Source organism: Choloepus didactylus, chromosome 19, assembly GCF_015220235.1.
Source record: "Choloepus didactylus isolate mChoDid1 chromosome 19, mChoDid1.pri, whole genome shotgun sequence".
Lineage (NCBI taxonomy): Eukaryota > Metazoa > Chordata > Mammalia > Pilosa > Megalonychidae > Choloepus > Choloepus didactylus.
This window is the reverse complement of record NC_051325.1, coordinates 25,960,455-25,974,852: the sequence shown is the minus strand read 5'-3', so window position 1 is coordinate 25,974,852 and position 14,398 is coordinate 25,960,455. Positions and strand designations below refer to the sequence as shown.

Sequence of the window (14,398 nt, the reverse complement as noted above, 5' to 3'; positions counted from 1 at the left end):
ACCAGCCACCCACAATGAATTTAGTAAAGTGAAGAGTTGCAGAACTGTGACTTAAGACAGTATTATGAATTAATAGGAGATGGAGCGTCAACTCCAAAGTTGAATCATGAACTTGGAATATACTCTAGAAGGGTGTTCACAGTCAGACAGAGATGATGTCAGATGCTGGTTTCAGAAATACCAAGGGTTGAGTGACTCATCACATATCATTAATCCCAACTCCCTGCAATGCCCTGGCCCCAGAAGCTATATTTATTGGAGCTAATCAAATGGAAATCATATGGATGATGGGATGTAATAATGAGGAATTGAGAATTCTAGGGAAGAAAAATAAACCAGCTTTGAAGCTTTAGGCAAAGAAGGGGAGAATGATGGAGAATATTAATATATGTGCTTAAATAAAACCTCCATAAATGAAGGAAAACACAGGAAACCTAATATTCATTCCAAGGAACAGGACAATTATGCATAAATGTGGGTTTTCTCGAAATACACTTTCTTCGGGAGACTTATATTTCTAATAAAAATTTTTCCTTTTTAAAATGAGCAGCAAGTTTATCTTGGAGGGTTTCTATTGGGTTTAAGTGGTGGTCAAGAAGCAGCCACACACACCCTCCCATTCTTTAGTTGTTTTTTTCCTGATTCCTTTGCTTTCCTTTGCCCATGGCCTCACTTTGCCTTTCAAAACATGAACTCTTCAGTACTCAAGGCCCATCAAATTCCTGCTATTTGTTCTTTGCCTGATAAGAAATCTTTAGCAAGTAAATCCAGTAAAATGTTTCTAGGAACTGTATGAATCTTTTATGATAGAACACTCTAGTGTGGGTTTAATATTTAACTGCTTTCTCTGCTATTAAATCTTATCCATTTTTATCTGTGGCAGAGTTTGTAAAATCTGGAGTTGGTAACACTCAACAAAGTATTAGTGAAATAGACTCATAAATTTTGCAATATGTAATTGTATGGGATACAGCCAGTAAATTACTTACTCTCCTAGACAGTACACAAGAAAATCTGCTCTACTCTTTAGTAGTGATGCAGTTCTCTGCAGGAGCAAGCATTTTTAATAATTATTTGAATTCTTCATTTCCTTCACCTAAGGTAGCCCTCACTCAAGTTTAGGAATAACCTATAAATGGCTATCATTTCTCCTTGGCTCCCACTGTTCCTTTGCTCTTTATGCAGCAAAGGCCTTTATGTAAATCTTTGTCAGGACAACAGATCTTGAGGCAATTATAAATGACAAATTGATTATCCATCATCAGGAACTTTCTAGATTATTTTGTCAGCATTTCTGCTTTTGCAAATGTATTTGTGTGTTTAAAATGCCCTGTTTTTCTGGTAGAGAAGTGATTATGCAAACCTACTTAATCAGCCTGTCAGTGCGTTTACTAGTGTTCTATAGAACTCAAGAATGCCATCCTCTTGTTATGCTGATGTAGGGTGTTGTGAGATGCATATGAAAATAAGATTAAGCCCTTAATCCCATTTACTTGTCCTGTGTGTCTCCACAAAGCAGATTGTCCATTTCAAAGTCATTTTAACAGTTTTCTTCAACATGTCATCTTTTAGCTGGCTATAAAAAAAAATTGGTGGCAATTTATAGAGTATAAATCAGGGGAATATTATAATGTGGAAAATCAGAAGCTTCACTTTCTGTGTTAATGATGGGTTTGCATTGAAATCTTATTATTAATCTTTTAAAGCAATTTATCAAGAACTTAGTGTCTTCCTTTGACTTCTTGAGTGGAAGAGGATTATTTTGGCTTCCACATCCTTGCATTCCGGCCCTTAGACCTCTTGGATGCCTTGACTACTGCAATTCTCACTGCTACACTAGGGTATCTAAGTTCTATTCACATGGTTTTTAATTTTGATGAAGTATAATTTATCTATTTTTTCTCTCTTGTTGCTTGTGCTTTGGGTGTCATATCTAAGAAGCTATTGTCTAATCCAGGTCATGAAAATTTACTCCTCTGTCTTCTTCTGTTTTATAAGTTTTCGCTCTTAACCTTAGGAATTTCATCCATTTTGGCTTAATTATTTGTAAATGGTGTGTGATAGAAGTCCAACTTCATTCTTTTACATGTGCTTGTCTAGTTGTCCCACTGCCATTTATTGAAATGATTGTTTTTGTCTTAGCACCTTTCTCAGAAATCAAATGATCATAAATACTAGGGCTTGTTTCTGGACCCTCAATTCTATTTCATTGATCTATATGTCTGTCCTTATGCCAAAACCACACTTCACGATTACTGTAGCATTGTAGAGAGTTTTGAAATTTAGAAATGTGAGTACTCCAACTTTGTTCTTCTTTCTCAAGATTGCTTTGGCTCTTCAGAGCCCCTTGCATATGAATTTTAGGATGAGCTTGTCAGTTTCTGCAAAGAAACCAGATGGAATTTTGAAAGAAATTGAATCTGTGGATCAATTTGAGGCATACGGCCATCTTAATAATATTAAGTCTTCCAAACCATGAACTTGGGATGTCTTCTCACATATTTAAGTCATCTTTAATTTCTTTCAAGAATGTTCTGTACTTTTCAGAGTATACACTTTTCACTCCTTTTGTTGAATTTAAGTTTATTTCTATAAAAGAGCACTTTTGGAAAGACAATGTTGAGCTTTTCTAAGCATTTATATGTTTAGCTTTTCGAAGCATTTATATGTTTAGCTTTTCGAAGCATTTTCATCTTGGACAAATATGGCAGAGGAGTTGTATAATAGAATATCTTGGAGAGTCTTTCAGCAATATTCCCTTTTAAGGAGGCAGTCAGAATTGAGACTGAGTTTTAGAGTTCTAATCCTAGATCTACCACTTACTATCTTGGAGAACTTGGACAACTGAACTGCTCTGTTTCATTTTCATCATCTGAAAATGGGGATTAAAAAAAAAAATAACAGCAGAGAAATTTTGTGAAGATTAAAGGGATTAATGTATGCCAAATCCTAACAACTGTGCTTGACAGATGGTAGGCAGGTAATAAACATGAGTAGTTTTTAGTGTTACAATGCCCTCCTTGCTTCAGTTCTCTCTTCCTCCAAACCATTGTTACAGAGCCATGATCACACTTGGGATCATGTCGTTTCCTTCTGGTATGTTGAGGCAGAAGAAAGGCTTGAGAACTACAGCTCCAGCTCTTAATCTGTTTGTTTTCCTATTGTTGAAGAGCCTTTCTTTGAAGCCACACTGCCTTTCATGCTTCATGGGATTCTGGAGTTTTGTTTTGTTGGTGTTTTACAGCTGGTCAGCTAGCTGGAAACTCCTCCGTTGAGATGTATCGCCAAGTGCTCCTGTCTGGTTGTCGCTGTGTAGAGCTGGACTGCTGGAAGGGACGAACAGCAGAAGAGGAACCTGTCATCACCCATGGGTTCACCATGACAACTGAAATATCCTTCAAGGTTGGTGAATGAATGTTGCTAAGAGAGGCAGCTGACGAGACTTGGCTCCTTAGGATTAAACTTCCCAAGATAGGAAGTCCCAGTGGTCACAATTAGGTCCATGGGCTACTAACCATGTTTGCAGTTTCAGAGGCTAAAATTTAGCAACTTATCCATGGGTAATTGGCATCAGGTGAATTAGTTCATGAACAGCAAATTCTAAGGAAACTGTCTTCTAAAATGAAATATTATGGAATGAAATATCATTCTAGTTGTCTTGTCATGTTTAGCACCCTTATTCTTGCATTTTATTTTTGTGAAATATACATATATACAACAAAGGTACAGTTTAACTAATGGATATAAAGTGTGTACCCATGTAAATACCATCTAAATCAAGAAATAGATCCATGTTGGCATTCTAGCAACATCCCACCTGTATCCTTTTCCATCAGAACCTCCCCACCCCCAGATGTGAAAACCATCCTAAGTTTTATAGTGACCATAGAATTATATTTTGCTCTTCCTTAGAGCTGTATTACTAATTCTATGTGTATCACTAAATAATGTAGTTTTACTAGTTTTTTAACTTGATATAAATGGATTCAGCCTGTAGTATACATTATTCTTTGTCTTGCTTTTTTCACTCAGATTGTTTAGGAGATTCACCCATATTGTGTGATTTTTGTCTAGCTTGTTAGCTTTCTTTATCAATACCATCATCATCATCATCACTATCATCATCACTACTATTATTTAATTATTATGTAATATTTCATTCTGTGATGACCAATGGAATATTAAATGTTATATGTCAACTTTTTGGCTAACTTTTGGCATGTTGGTGCCTAGGAACACACCTGTAATGAAACAAAGTTAGGTTTGTTGGTTTCTGCAACAAGGGAGAATGCATACCATTAGGAACTCTATAGTGTCTCAGTATGAGGATGTTAGAGAAGACTTAACAGTATTTGGATTTTATTAGGTGATTTAGGGAGGGTTCAATGAAGCAGGGGTTTGTGCTAGATTGGGTGCTTCAGGAAGCAGAAGTAAGTCTATGATTGGATATCTTCATGAATCAATGAAGGAGGCAAGACTAAAGCTGTAATTAGTAAAGAAGTTGCAGTCATTTTTATTAGCCAGGAATGGTGGATATTTGATTACCTCCTTTCTCTTTCCACCCTTGGCTCTATCCAGTACCAAAAAAGGGTCTCACATTGGAAGCACAAATTTCCAAATTCTGTCTGCACACCCAGCAAAGAATCATCCCCAGGAGGCCTGTACAGTGGGGCTTGGCCATTTGAACAGAAAACTGGGGTCCTGTGTACCTGGAGAGTGATCTAAATGGAGGATGTGTAGTCTTTGGGGGACGTGTCCTCTTGGCTGGCTCAGGCTTCCCTTTTGGAAGGGAATCAACAGAGAAAGACCAGAGGACAGACCTCTAAAGCATAGGTCACAAGGCACGAGTCCCATTACCTGGGTTACCTGAGTCTCGGGTTAGAACTGGCTCTGGGTCTCTTAACTCTTGCCCTATGTAATTAGTCATCAAAACAGAGCCCAAGTGTGTGGGTAGCTAAAGAGAAATGTAAATAAGGTCATTGAAAATGAGGAGGTCAGAGTACTGAGAGTCCAGAACATTGGATAAACCAGATGTGATCACTAAGTTTGGTGACAAAGCTGTGGATGAAGAATAAGACAATGAACCACTTGCCAAAGTCTTTGATGATAGGTGGGCATTGGGGTGTGTGTGTCAGTTGATGGTAGAAGTGAGAAAGGGGTAAAACGGATTGGTGTCCTCTCAAAAACTGGAGTTTTGTAGAGTTTTTAAAAAATCAAATAAGAGAATTAAGAAGTAATGTTTTAGAAGTGGGAGCAAAATGTTTTCTAATGTTTGAGAGCAAAAAAAAAAAAAGACACCATCTATACCTTTTAGCACTGAGGTGCTTCAGATGTGAGAAAATAAACAGCTATCACTTGAGAGAACAGCAAAAGCTTTTCAAGGGACACCCAGGTTTCAGTTAAACAGATTTTTCTGCTTAAAGATACCATGGTTGATGGTGTTAAAAAAGTGTTGAGAAGTAATATTATTAGCAGTTCAAAATATATTTACTGTGTTGTGTCTAGGGAACTTGACTTTCCATGAATTCTTAAACTTAGGTTATGATACAATAATTAGAGAAAAATAACACCCTTCACTAAATTGTACAATAAAAATTAATTATGGGACTTGACCTTAAATCTGATCAAAATCCTTTGAAGTTCTGCCACTGAAATTGAGCACTCTTAAAGTCTTGGCATTTTTCTTAAGTGGACAATCAATGGGTTTTTGTTTCATTCTCATTGCTCATACCCCCACCCCCACTCCAGCCCCTGCCATTGTCCTTTGTCACCTGTAAAAAGTTGGCTCTTTAAGAAAAAAGTGGGACAGATGATCTCAGAAGTGGGTTGTGTACAGTTGGGGCTCATCTGCCTGTTGATGAAGGGAGATAACCCTGAAGAGGTAGACAAGAAGGCCCAGTGGAGCCACCACAGAGCTGAGTATTATATCCTGACTCACAGCCAGGAGGCTCTGCCCACTCCCCTGCCCCCTGTCCCCAGTCTGTCCCTCAGATTCCTTTTGAGGAATAATATCTTCTTTAACATGTGCAAGCCTCAAAGTCCTTTACTTCCTTGGCAGGGGTGAGGAAAGAGGGATAAACTTCAAGCACATTCTAAGGCTTATTTATTTTCTGTGGCGTATTTGCCTCTTGGCCTCTGCCATCACATAAGCTTGTAGTGATTCTCCTCGTGCACTCTACCGTACGAGTGGTCCTTCAATCACATCTGCAATCCCAGTGTCACCCAGGCTGATTGAACCTCTGTTCCTGGTTTCCAGAAGTGCAGCTTCTCAACCACATCTAAACACTTGCTGACAGGTTTAGACACTCGAAGATCAAATCCAAACTGGAATGAATACTGCTGCTTCTCTGCCTGCTGGAGTCAGGGTGGGGAAGTGACCAGCATGCCCCAAGAGAGAAGGGAACTCATCACCCCAGTGGTTGGTTTGTCCAGTTATGCCCTCCTGCTAATGCACACTAGCAGCATAGATAGTTCTGGAAGAGATGTGGGTGGGGTGGGTGAGGATGGGTTTGGGTAGTAGAAATGCCAACCTGTTTGGGGACAGATAGACCATCACAGGGATTCTCGGCATCAGGGCCAGGACTAGGTGAGACAAATAAGGCACCCAGGATGCAAAATTTGAAGAGATACTCTCAGGGTCATCTAAATACAAGGTGGGCACTTGAGAGTGAGAGGCTCTTTAAATTTTGCTTGCATGGTTAGCAGCCTACAATATGCTTCTCCAGAAGTCAGTGTGTATGGTGACTTTTTAAGAAAGAGTTAGAAGAGATGCAGGGGATAAGGTCCTACATGACCTGTTCCCTCGTTTCTTATCACTTTCCCCTTTGCTCACTTAGCTCCAACCACTCTGGTCTCCCTGCTGTTCCTTGAAAGTGCCAGACGGGTCCCACCTTGGTGTCTTTGCATTGGCTGTTCCCTCTGCCTGGAATGCTTTCCCCCAGGTATTCACCTGACCCACCCTGCACTTTCTTGAAGTCTTTCTCAAATGTCACCTCCTCAGTGAAGCTTACTTGAACCACTCTAGAACATTGTAGCCAGCTCTCACCCCCACACTGCCAGTACTCCCACCCTGCTTTATATTTCTGTTTATTATGTGGCACTCATAACCTTCTATCACCCTGCTTAATTTATTTATTTTGTTCCCTGTTTACTGTCTGTCTCCTTCTAACCAGAATGTAAGCTTTGCCAAGGCAGGACTCTTTGTTTTGTTCCTTAATCTGTCCCAAGCACTTTGAACAAGACCTGGTAGAGAGTAGATGCTCAGTAAATGTTTTTTGAATGGATTTTCCCATCCCCAAGGAAATAGACCAAATGCAGCATAACCTTCATTTTTAGTCTCTTTTGCCCAGGTTCATCAGATAAGTGCATTCTGTCTTTCTGCATTCTTGCATTTGAAATTCCATGTATAATATATTGATAGGCAAAGAAAAGATTCTCCCAAGGTATACCCGTTTTGGCTATTCCATACATTTGGGCCTGACCTTCATTGTGTCATTACACAATATTGTAAAGCTACAGCATGAATTGCAGCAGCAAAATAAATTGGTTGCAACGGTTCTTCATTTTTATGTCTCACAGTTTATCTGCTCTCCACATGCGATGCATGAAGCCTCCATGCAATATATCCTGAAAAACCAGAGTTTCTGTTGTCATGTATTGCATATTTATTAGCATATGGACCAAAATAACAGGTTATGTTCTGAGACCGGAGATGTGCTCTAATTCAGCCTCTGTGGAGGGCTTCTTATTTTGAACCCTGGCTTTATTTACTGTTTATCCCATATATCTGTTCTTCTGTTTCTCTGCTCCATTTCTTTAGCCTTCCTGATGGTGGTGACATGGTAATTCCACCCTTTTTGGCTTTATTCCCTCTGGTCTCACTCACAGCTTCTCTTTCCCGCCCTAGATACCCATCTGCCCATCCCATACCCCACAGGTAGCTCTCTTGTAACCACCAATTGTACAAGATGGAAAACTGGGTAGTGTGATAATGTATATGATGAAAACATATTAAATTTGAATATGTTGTTAAATCAAGCACTTCTGAAAATAAAGCTTCATTCTCTGAGAGAAATATTTTAGAATGCAATTTCAATGCTACATAAATGCAACATAAAATGGATAGCCAAATACACCCTGCTATTTTCTGTCAAGGATAAGGGATTTCAAGGGCAGTTTTGCACATTGGATATTAGTAATGGAACCATATGGCTTATTGATTATGAATCCAGTGTAGGATGTGTCTGAAAAATGGTTTTGGCTTGGTAAGGAGCAGTTGAGCAGAAAGGTATTTCTGCATCCAATGTCCACTAGTTAGAGCTTATATGAAAGAAAGAAACATAAAAGCAATAATTAATTTTCTCATCCTGAATGATCATGTGCATCATGCAAAAAAAAAATTTCAAAGGCATAAAAGAACAAAAGTCTTCCAGTGGAACTTCTGGAGCTTTCGTTAGCTTCCCACTAAAGTTATTAAATGGAATTCAGTAAAGGTCTTCTTTGGTTTGAAAGGTTTCCTAAGCTGAAGGTTAAATTTATGGAGGAGATGAGGAGGGAGAGGAAAAAGAAAAGGGGGGGGGGGATAGAAGGAAAAGAGAGAAGGGAGAATATTGAAGTTAAGAACGCAGCTCTGAAGCTGGCAATGTCCCAGTACCACCTCTGCCACTTACTGGCTGCAATTCCTTGTAAAATTTCCCTTCCCAGTCTGTGCCTCTGATTGCTATCAGCAAAATAGAGATGATATTAGTATTCACTTCCTAGGTTTGTTATAAGCATTCAGTGACCTGACTTAATACACAGAAATCACAGAGAACAATGCATGGCATGCAGTGAGTACTCTATAAATGTTAGCTGTTGGTAACAATAGTTGACATTGAAAATGCCAAGCTTTAGCTTTTCTTTCTATAAACATAATGTCATGGCATTATATATACAAAGAATTCTTATTACGTCTGGTATTAATGAGGGGTTAAATTAGGTCATTTGCAATGCTGTTGGGGTACAGGCAGTGAGTGCCCTCCACATACAACCCCTGGCATCCACCTCACCTCCAGGAAAGGACCAGAAGCCCAAACTATGTGGCAAATTTAACATAGAGGTCCAGTGGGAGGCCCAGCGGCAGTGGAGCAGAGTGTAACAGGGAAGCTTGGAGACTCTGTTGCAAACCTGGATTCTAGGTCAAGTGCACAAGGCCAGAGGCAGGAAAAGGGAGAGATAGGAAAGTTAAGAGGGGAAGACCTGGGAACTCCAGGGGCCAGTTCAGGCCACATCAGCATCCCTGCGGTGGAAAGAGGGAGTCAGACCCGAAGAGCCAGGGAAATACAGGTGCCTGAGCCCCCTAGAAGTCTGAGAGCTGGACCAGAAAGCACTCACATTTCACTGGCCAAAGGAGACCCGGGGCCTGGGGTCTGTAGAACCCACTTCCTTAGAGAGAGGAGCAGGGTTCCTGAATTGCCTTCAGGCTGAAATGCTGATGGAGTGAGTTGCAGACAACTTTCCTTAGTCCAGGGAGCTGGGGAACTTCTGCAACAGTCAGGGACAGCAATCATCTTCAGAAAAGCCAGAAAAAACTAATTCCACTTCTCACTTCTTTTTATACTTACCTTTAAAACACTTTTTTTGTTGTTGTTGTTTGTTTTGAATTTTAATGTAAGACTCAGACCTGATTGGAAATTTCAGCAATGAAGATATTAAAGTTAGCTTAATTATTGAGTAACAAACCAATATTCAAACTTCTGTAATTCAAAATTATATTTATCATAGGGTACAATTAAGGTTTAAGCTTTGCTTGAGCAAATGATCAAGTTAGTTCAGGGGCTGACAAACTCTCTTCACCCTGCCACCTGTTTTTGTCAAATAAGGTTTTATTAGACAGCCATGCCCATTTGTTTATATATTGTCTATGGCTGCTTTTGTTCTAAAGAGGCATAGTTGAATAGTTGCCACAGAAACTATGTGGCCAGCAAAGCCTAAAATATATCTGGCCCTTCATGGAAAAAGTGTGCTGAGCTCTGGACCAGTCAATAGAAGAATAAATGCAAACATAACTACATAAATTATGTTTCTCTTCTGTGTAGAATTTGAGAAGTCCATTTATTCATCTGAAATTATTTACTGAGCATCTAGAATGTGTCTTAACACCATCTTAAGTCCCTAGGGACACTACAGTGAAGAAAACAAAGTCCTTAGCCTCAGGAAGCTTACATTCTAGTGGGGAGAGAGAGATCAAAAACAAACAGATATGGCACATAGAGATGTACCTTCTAGAAGGTAATAGAAATCAGCTTGGAAGAAAAAGAGAGGCTGGAGATATGCTATTTTCAGTAGGACTGTGGGGTGAAGAAATTGGGTAATATGATATTTGAGCAAAGATCTCCAGCACCCCAAATTAAGGAAGTAAGCCATGCACTTAGGGAAGAGTGTTTCTGACAGAAGGAAGAACGGGTGCAAAGATGATCAGATGAAAGCATGCTTGAATAGATTAAGTAAGACCTTAATGTTGCTTACCTCTTTATAGTGTTGTTTATTTTTGATGGACTCAACCATCATAGAAGTTAAGCTGAGTATGTATGAAAGGCAATCGGTAAAGTCACTTCTAAAAATACAAAATATTCAAAGAAAAACAAGGTCAGTGGAAAGTAGTAGGGTAAGCAAGGGGGAGAGGGAAAGGAGATAAATTGAGAGAGCAGGTGCCAGATCAAGTCAGGCTGTATAGATTAAGATAAAGATTTTGGATTTCACTCTATGTGAAATGGTAGGCCATTGAAAGGTTTGTTCCAAAGGAGTGAAATCATCTGAATCATGTTTAGGAGTATTCAGTCTGGCTCTGGTGTGTACTATATGGGGCAAGCATAGAAGCCGGAAAGGCAGTTAGAAGTCTGAATCAGTTAGCTTATGCTAAGTTTTGGTGCAATAACAAGAAACCCCCAAATTCCAGTGATTTACAACCACAAAGGTTTATGTCTCACTAAGATTAGATGTTGTCTGTTCTGATCGGCACTGTCTGGAATCCACATAGAAATAACAGTCCCTATCGGTGACCCCTCTGGGCTCATGGAGAAGGGAAAGAAGAATGGCATATCCACACAATGGTTCTTGAAGATTTGATTTGGTAGTGACACGTCATTTTTCACACACATTTCATTGACCCAGACAAATCACATGGCCAAGCTTATTGCCAACAGAACGTGGAAATATAATCCTCTCATAGAAAAGGGCAGTGAAATAATGGGAAAAATAATATATCAGAGCAATTATTGCAATGGTTTCTTGTATTAGGAGGTGCTGAGAAGTAGTTATATTCTAGATATATTTTGGATTGCTGATGGATTGAAAGGTGTGAGAGCAAATGGTTCAAAGGTATTTTGGCCTTTAGCAGATAAATTAGGGCCAAATGTATGAAGCAAACAAAATCTAGCCCTTTTATTTTCTCACCCACTTTTTTTATGACATTTTTTATCAATTCTTTTTGCTCTTAACTGGCTAAGGTCATTAGCTGAGTAGGAGTTACCACGGTGTATACAAGCATAAGCTCTGGAGCCAGAAAAAGCTGCTTGAATTTGGCTCTTGGATTCTCCTCTGTATAACCATGGACAAGTCAGTTAATATCACTGAGCTTCAATTTTGTAACCTGTGAGATGGTGACTAATATTTTCCCATTGAATGTTGGTAGCATGAGATAACATGTCTATGGAACAAATAAATGTTCAATTAATGGCAGCTACTCTTTATTAGTAAGAGTCTAAGAGGGAAGGTTTAGGGTAAGCATGGAGGCACTAAGAAGGTAAATAGTCTCAGTTTAGTTGAGAAGATATGCCCAGATTGAACTAGGTTCTTTACATAGATTTCCTTACTACATCCTCACAACAGGCCTGGGGAATGAGCTTTATCAATCCCATTTTACAGATCAACAAGGCAAGGCTCAGATTCTTCCTGAGATCTTATAGCTTGTAAGTCTACATGGGATCCAAACACAAGTAGATTGTACAACATCTTGGTGCCACTTGCCTTTTATAGTAAGTTAATTTCATAGTAAGTTAATAGATGGACTCAACTATCATAAAAGTAAAGCTGATTATATGTGAAGGGTGATCTATGAATTCACTTCTGAAAAAGCAGAGAGAGTGATTTTTTCTTGCTCCATATAAGCAAATCCTCCTTTGAGGATATATGCAAATGTAGTACAGAATTAGAAAGCCTGATTTATACTCTGGGGCCAGAGAGCTAGCTTTCTGGCACAGATGTAAAGAAAACTATATATTCTATAGGGAAAGTAGAGAAGGTAGGGAGGATAGTAGAAAAAGCACAGGCATAAGGAATGGAAGTAGAAATTCCCACTTGAAAAGAAAATATGACAATATATTGAAAAGATGTGACCTGAACAGTATTGCTAGTGATATTTTAAAATAAATGAGATCCTACTTTAATATCAGGTAAATAAGAAAAAGATTTTGAAAAAATAGAGCAGCTGAATATGCAGTGAACCCTGCCCCTTCATGCATTGCTCTAGACAATCTAAAATGAAAAGTGATTTGGGGATACATGGCATAACATAAAATTATTCATTTTCTTTAATTCAATAATATTCCTTTTGAGACTCCATACCTAGAAAATAATTCAAAATATTAGGAAAAAATGAAAATGTTTTTGTAGAATTATTTGAATGACAACTCATAAATATGCCTGTCCAAGAGCTGAGAAATGGTTAAATAAATTATGGCACTTCTATTTTCTAATATTGTGTACAAATATTAAAGCTTATGGCATACACATTGGAAGAAAATACAGATTGAGGAAGAAGTGCTAATACATGTTCCAACATGGATAAACCTCGAAAACATACTAAGTTGAAAGCAGCCAGACACAAAATGCCATGTATTGTATGATTTCATTGATATAAAATGTTCAGAATAGTCAAATCCATAGAAACAGGAAGTAGCTTAGTGGTTGCCTTCTGTTGGGAGAGGGGGGTGGGTGGCATGTACAGTGCTACTAATGGTTACGAGTTTCCTTTTAGGGTGATGAAAATGTTCTAGGTTATGATGATGATTGTCCAATATTGTTAATATGCTAAAAACCATTTTTTTGTTTTTAAAATGGTGACATATCTCAATAAAAACGTCAAAAAATAAAAATTGAGTACATATTATAATGAAAACTAAGTTGCAACTAAGTTACAAAAATACATGGCAAACAGACTAGAGGGAAATATAACCAAATGCTAATAGTGGTTTGACTTAGAAGATGAATTAATGGGAGAAAAATTTGCTTTCTAAATTTTTTAGAATGTGATTAGATTTCTTTCATTAGAAAAAAAGGAGACGTGATTGAAAAATGGAAGAGCCATTCTTTACAATTCTGTCTCCCGCTCTACCAAAATTCATTCTCATTCCTTTTGCCTCGTATAGTCAGAAAATTTACAGTCCAGCAGCCTTTGCATCCCCTTCTAGCCATTTCAGAGCACACAGCTCCCTACAATTCTGCAAATGAAAAAAGACAACCATATGAATGGGTGTAACCGCAAAGGAAAAAAAAAAGACATATGTAAATTCTGGCATATTGGATATACCTATACGTTCTTGTTTTTAGGAAGTGATTGAAGCGATTGCTGAGTGTGCGTTTAAGACTTCGCCTTTTCCAATCCTCCTTTCATTTGAGAACCACGTAGATTCGTGAGTATTCATTTCAGTTCTGCAGGGAATCTTGTTCCTAAATAGGACATGTTTAATAATTGTTCAACAGATTTAAGATTATTTGACATTATTGATGGTGTTCTTCAATCATGTTATATATTAAGTGGCATGTTTTTCATCTGTAGATGATGGAATTCGTTCATTTAAATCTCATTAGCATTGAAATAATCCATTGGAATTGGGGACTCTATTTTCATGACATAGTATGATTTTTAAATTAAGGACTCTTCCTTTTAAAAGCAATGGAACACATGTCTTTACACAATATCTGTCTGTATTAAAGATTCTGAATGCAACGGGCCGCTTTTATAATCCTCCTTCGTTAGCTCCTTCTATTGCATGAGAATTTATGCAATTTTTTGCATGAGAATCTTTATGCAAAAGAGGGTCTGTTCCCCACACCACGGGGCTGGTGGAGGGAGAACTGTAAATTCTATTCTGCTGCTTTGCACTTACACCGAACTCAGGCCACTGAATTCCCTGTCCTTCCTCTTCCCATTAGTTTTCCCCATTTGTTAATATCTGTAAGCATTTCCTGTTTCGAAGTAGGCTGCATTTAACACTGAGTTACACGAAGTAATTTTGACTTAACGGTCTTATGTTCATTTTGTCACAAAGGACCAGAGTACGGCACATTTCTATCTGATACATGTATTTTAATTTATTATATAGTTACACACTTTAAAGGGCTTCAAAATGAAATACTC

The 14,398-nt window shown here is 38.4% G+C and overlaps 1 protein-coding gene across 6 annotated transcripts in view; it reads left to right on the top strand.

Moving 5' to 3' along the window:
• PLCB1 (phospholipase C beta 1) overlaps positions 1-14,398 on the top strand; it is an 856,401-nt gene that overhangs the window by 564,922 nt on the left and 277,081 nt on the right. For all 6 annotated transcript variants that reach the window (XM_037811315.1, XM_037811314.1, XM_037811311.1 and 3 more), the window contains 2 exons: positions 3,245-3,402; positions 13,588-13,670. In XM_037811315.1, coding sequence (XP_037667243.1) covers positions 3,245-3,402; positions 13,588-13,670 — 241 coding nt within the window. The remainder of the gene's footprint in view (positions 1-3,244; positions 3,403-13,587; positions 13,671-14,398) is intronic.